Source organism: Diospyros lotus, chromosome 12 (assembly GCF_014633365.1).
Source record: "Diospyros lotus cultivar Yz01 chromosome 12, ASM1463336v1, whole genome shotgun sequence".
In the NCBI taxonomy this organism is placed as follows: Eukaryota; Viridiplantae; Streptophyta; class Magnoliopsida; order Ericales; family Ebenaceae; genus Diospyros; species Diospyros lotus.
The window spans coordinates 37,208,067-37,214,312 of NC_068349.1; the positions used below are offsets into that span (position 1 = coordinate 37,208,067).

Sequence of the window (6,246 nt, forward strand, 5' to 3'; positions counted from 1 at the left end):
GGGCAATTATAAGTACTAATATGTAAAAAATATGATGAGAATTTGTTGTACATGTAACATAAAATAAATAATTAAAGTAACAAATAAAGAAAAGACAATTTGGATATATGAAAAAAAAATTAATAAATATACCATCGAGATAAGTAGACAAAATGAAAGAAATTTATAGTAAAATAAATAAAAAGGATTAAAAACAAAAAGGTAAAAAGAAAAATCTCCTCAAACATAACATCAAATATAACAATCTTAAAAAATATTTAAATATTATTATACATAAAAATTATTAACTAAGTTGCACAAAAAAGGAAATAGAAAATGGATATGAAATAAAATAAAAACGTGAGGAAAATACATAAATAAAAAAAATATAAAGCTCTTTTTATAAATATAATTTTTAATATAAAAAATTATAAAAATAATTATTTAATTTAAAAATAAACATAAATTTTATAATACATCCAAACAAATTTTGAAAATAAAAAAAAAAAAAATTGAGTTAGAAACGATTTTTTCTTGTCTTTAATCTCTTCATCGTGAACGAAAATGGAAAATGTATTTTTAATATTACAAAATAACTTTAAAATATTTTTAAAATTGTAAAAATGACCTTAAAAATGTTTTTTGGTATTTTAAAAACCAAAATATTTTAGAAACGTCGAAACTACTCTCCCGAGACGTTTTCGTGCATCATATATTATTAGGAAGCTAATGTCCATTTTAACTTACCCATGGAATGAGATGAGAATTAAAGATATGTTGTACTCTTTTATGTGATTCATTGTGAATAAATTCTGCCACCTACCATGATTGTGTTAATAGAAGAAATAATTACAAACAAATTACCACCCAGTCCAAGATGAAATTTCGTAAATAATGGTGCAAAAGCAAATGAATGCACATCCTTAAATAGATAATATAATACAGTAACAGCCAGAATAAAGAAAGTTACAACAAGAAGCAATGCATGATAAAAGGGTAAGGGGAACATTTATTGTAGGTAATCATGTGTATCAACTGCCCTACTTACAGTAAATGCTTGACAGCACAGCAATGTTGTAGGACTTACAACTGGATGTCCTATGGCTTTTCTTCAACCACAGTATACGGGCCAGTCTAGTGCCTAGTGCATTATAAGCAACTAGATTTTGTCTAAAACTTGTATTAAATCATGAGAAATGTTATGTGAAATGAGTATCAGATAAAGATGAGGTCAAACTTGCACGAAAACATGGTATATGCATATATGAAATTGGGAAGAAGACACGGTTTGTTTAGTATACTTCACAATCAGCTAACAAGGAAAGAAAGAACATACATAAATTAACAAACCTGTCACTGAAAGTCTGAAATTCCCCGAGTCAACTTCAACCACAGTAGCTTCTCTTGCCCATTCAAGCTGGTTGTGTGAGAAGTTAATAATCCTACCTGCAATGTAACTTTATTTCCATGTCAATATATGCTTGCCTGCTGTATCCTCAGTATCCCGATCAGGCCGAACCACTGCTACCATCTTCAACCAGTTGCTGTCTATTGCTGAGAAATTTCCCAGATAATTCCAGCACTTTCTTGGCTGTGTTGGTACAGCTGACTCCATTGACGTTACACCATACTAACGTAAGCTTTGCCACAAATTAATTGCCATGAGTTGTATATATAATTGTTGCTTCAAATAATTCTCCTGCAAATTGGGACTTTCTACTGGATCTGTCTACCAGAGTGAAGACTCTGATCAAACTCTGCAAATCCAGAAACTGCAGAGAGAAGCAGAGTACTATGTGAGAAAAAGTTCTGAGGCCTATCTATAAAATCATCATCCTGTACACTCCCACTAAATGCTTTCCAAAAAAGGGCAGCTCTCACAAGACGAAATTAAAAGAGGAAAATTCTTGAGAGCCAGAAAAGGTTACTGAGGGGCTTACTGAATGGGGTCGAAAAGACCCAAATGCCCTTGCCCAGCATTCGCCTCTCTCCTCTCTCCCTTTGCATGGCCACGATGCGACCGCTGCTGCCTTCATCTAGCCACTTCGCCTTGTCGCCGACCGCTGCTGCCGTCGCCTTACCGCCTCACCTCGTTGCCTTGCCAACCGTCGGAGGATACAGCGACAGTTGGCGAGACGATGGCAGCAACGGTCGCGGTTGCGGCCATGGGAAGGGAGAGAGGAAAGAGAGGCGAAGGCAATGGCATCCCCTGCAAATTTGTATTGTGGGCAAAGGCAATTTGGTCTTTTTGACCTCATTCGATAAGCCCCTCTGTCAATGTGTCTGGCCCTGTAGAAGAACCCATTAAAAATAAAGAACTGTTCCAATGCCTTGCCTTAAATAACCTGTCACATTCTAAACGAATGCTCCTGACAATAAGATTATTCATTAAGAGTGGGTTCCACAGGTTCTGATTAACTTTAAGTTGGAGCAAGTCTAAGTAGAAGTCCCTGGCAATCTCTAGAAAACCACATAGAACAGTGAGTAAAAGCCCAACCTTTAGCATGAGCAAGAAAGACTTCAGATTACACGAGAAGAGACGCACGAGTACACACTACATGCAAATCCACACAAGATTTCTTTACTCATTCTGTCCAAGGCAGGCTGCATCTGCATGTTTGAAAGCTGGCAGGCCATTGAAGCTAAATAGTCCTGAAAATGCATAATTGATTACAGAAAAACAAAAGCATCACTCAATTTGAGAAGTAGGCCGTCTCATGGTAATCCCTAATATCATGCGAAGACCAGCACAAGAATGAGAGCAAAACGAACTAGTTTTAAATGAAGGATGAAACAAATTGAGTTGACAATCTCCAAAAGAAAAATTGGAAAACAAAGAAGTGTTCCGGGGAGTACAACAGTCCTACATGAGTGTTACAGTATTGGACATAATAAAAAAAGCTTCAAAAGTGAAGAACATGCATTGCATTGAAAATATTTGAAGAATTACAATTATGAGAAAATGTAGGAAAACAATAACCATATATTGTTAAGCTCCCTGGTAAACTCACTTAAAATGGCAAGAAGGCAAGGTCAAAATATACTACATTCACTCTTGGCCACACATCAACCACATGGTTGACTTTTATCACCAAACAAGATCTCTGCCAGCCTATTTCAGTCTGATGTCTAACTGATGGACACTGCTGCCAGCTACTTCCACTTAGTGCTGCTGATTGTGCATCCAACGCTTCTCATGTAAAGACAATATGATCTCTTTGATCTCAAGTTTGCTTCAAAAGGAACTTCAAAAACTTTGAAGAATACGGAACAAGAAGCTTTTCCATCACAAACTATCTTCTGTATAAATACTTGGACAAAGGAAACTTCAGGCTTCTTGCTACCTATCAACCATTTATAAACATAAAGGGGGAAAAAAGTAAGGAAGAAACTAAATGGTCGTGCTTTCAACACAAACAAGGAACTAAAAACTCCTCCATTCCTTTTGGAAAAAATACCTTCAAAGCTATTTCTTCAGATACCATCGATCGGTACCGAGTTGAGCCTTCTAACGGACAGCTTCCTCCTTTGCTGATAAAATTGACATTGCATAGACTAGATAGTTGCAAGAGAACATCAGACATAAGTCCATTATCTACACTTTCCATATTTAATCCGTTACTTCCTTCATCATCAAGGGAACATTCAGCTACAGATGTGATACACTGAAAAATGGCTAACAGCCTCTCTAACGGGAAAGTTCCTGGTCCCTTTGCAATAGATTGTTGTTCTGCAATTTCCTTGTGTTCCATGGATTTTTCGGAACTCCTAAGCAGGAAGAATTCAACAAAGAAAAAAATAAAATAAAAAAAATTACTGAGACTCAAGCCAGGCAGAGCAGATACCATGGTAGCAAGAGGTACAATCACAAATGAAATAGAAGTATATTATATGAACACAACGCTGTAGCAATATTTGAAAGGTGGAACACTGTTTGGAAGGCAAGTACTAATAGGCACAAGTTATAGGTATTTAATTATCAAACTATATGAGAAAAGCCTGTTGTACCACAGATTGCAAGTGCTTCAAATCACTATATTACTTGGTCAATTGGAGGTATTTGTTTAATCTTATGTATAGCATGGTTTTAATAAGATCCTAACTTGACCTCCATTATTTTTAAGAGAAATACAATACAATTGCCTCCTTAATCATTTGAATGCCACATATCCATTCCAAACAAGATTGTGGAATCACCCGACAGATTTCCTACAAAAAAATTTCCTTATTAGGAAGTTTGAGTGGTAATAGACATCAGAAGGAAAAATGCTTCAACAACAGCAGAAGTTTATTAGCAAATATACAAGCTAAAACACATAGATCAGGAAATCCTACCACATCCAGCAAGCATTATATAGGATAAAGTTATCAATCTTTCATTTGCTCACTTTCTCTTACGCTTTCGATTATCAGAGCCCCCAGTTGAGTCAAAGAATGACGCATCAAGGGTGGCAGGGTTTCTTGAAGCAAGAAAGGCAGATATTAAAAGATACTTGGCAGAAGTAGACATATGGAAATCTATTTCATCAAATGCTTGAGAACCTCCCAATTTCTGCATTTTATCCTTCTGTTTTGCCTTTTCCTTTCTCATTTCAATTCCAGAGCAGGGATGGGACGAAACCCTGTATATCTCATTCAGGGAAGGCACTACGTGCGGTTGAAGATGACTAAACAATCTTCTCTTTGTTTCTTCATTAGGAGCAACTCCTAACTCACTTAAAGGTTCACAATACTTCTTAAACAATGGTGAAAAGGCAACTGATAGCTCCTCAAGCCGCCGCGTAATTCTACAGAATGGCCTCAACACCACACTATTAAAAAATCAAACCAGAAGTCATACATACTAATTGACTAAAACATGCAACAGAAAATATGAAAATGAAAGCATTGAGAACAAAGAAGCTTTTCGTGTTCTTACTCAAGAAAAGAAGAATAAAGCTTTCGGTTTCCTTGATTCCTGATCAAGATTTGACGAATCTCATCTTCTGTGTAGTCGGAAAAATAAATAGGGATTGGCTCTATATAACCTGTGTCTGAGTAATATGTATCAGGTGGACTTTTACTAATAAAAATGAATCCCACTTCAGGCATCTTCAGAATATCATAGAGCTTAAACAGAAAAGGCAATATATTAGCACTCTTATCCCATTCCCGCACAAGCTCAAGGTTGTCAATAATCAAGTAAACCATATTTCCATTAATCTCTCCTGTTATCTTCTTTGAGCTTGGCTTTCCAGTACATCCCTGGAGACTATTTACAACACTCAACAAAGCACCCCTTAAAAGATTAACAAAATCAGATGGCCTTTCACAGCGCTTTGCACTTGAGTAACCATTCCCTTCAACTTTCCTATGAAGCAACAGCTGATTCAATATGGATTCAAACAAAATCCGAGGACTGTAGCAAGAGAGACAACTTGAGTACACGAAGGGCCTTTTCAAGTGTCTAAAAATTTGAAGAACTGCACTTGTTTTCCCCGTTGAAGCACTTCCGTATATAAACAGAGGAATTAATGGAGAATTCACGGGACCCAGAAGGCCTATAAATTCAAGAATCTGCATGCGCCTACCGGGAAAACTAGAAATCAAATCATCCAAGCTCAAGGGCTCGTCTCCAAACACGAGATTATTGAGAGTCAGAGGCAAGGATTTACTAGTTTTTGTGGCTCTAGCAGGAGTATTCAAATTGGGGCTGGACGAAGCGGATAATCTTGTCGTTCTTCTGGTAACCTGTGGACTTTCCTCTGGGCACATGTCTCCAAAAATGTAAAAAAAACAAACTCCCGGCAGATATAGGACCCTTATTAGCCGCGTTGAACACGTCCGATCAACTAAACCCTTGAAAACACTTTCTAATCGACTTTTAAGTTTGCAAAGTGACAAATCGGCAAGCGAAAGCAAACACAAAAATTAACGAATCTCTTCTTAAGCACATATAAACTCGACGATGAGGAGAAAGAGAAAGGAAAGTGAAGGTTAAAGAGCACCTGATCGGAAAATTTCGCCGGCGAGTCACCGGATATATTCTCCGGAATCTCTGCAAGAATCACATCACAATTCACATGCTTCCATCGTATCAAACCCTAATATAGCAAACCGATAATTATTGGAAAAAGGAAAAAGAAAGCAAAACACGATTTCCCGCCAATTCTTATTGTCCCTCCCATTATGCGTAAGCTGGGCCAAGGCCCAATTGGATTTTGGGCTTATAAGGCTTAGCCCATTGTGTGTGTTCTATTTTTGGGTTGGCTATTTGTTTTTATTTTT

General features: G+C 36.8%; 1 protein-coding gene across 1 annotated transcript; it reads right to left on the reverse strand.

Moving 5' to 3' along the window:
- Positions 1-2,877: 2,877 nt before the first annotated feature.
- On the reverse strand, positions 2,878-6,043 carry LOC127787063 (origin of replication complex subunit 5). Its single transcript, XM_052314914.1, has 4 exons — positions 4,898-6,043; positions 4,368-4,790; positions 3,438-3,747; positions 2,878-3,323 (listed from the first exon to the last, which is right to left on the reverse strand). Exons 1-4 carry the CDS (start codon positions 5,731-5,733, stop codon positions 3,273-3,275), a joined length of 1,620 nt encoding a protein of 539 aa, XP_052170874.1. The 5' UTR covers positions 5,734-6,043; the 3' UTR covers positions 2,878-3,272.
- Positions 6,044-6,246: the final 203 nt, after the last annotated feature.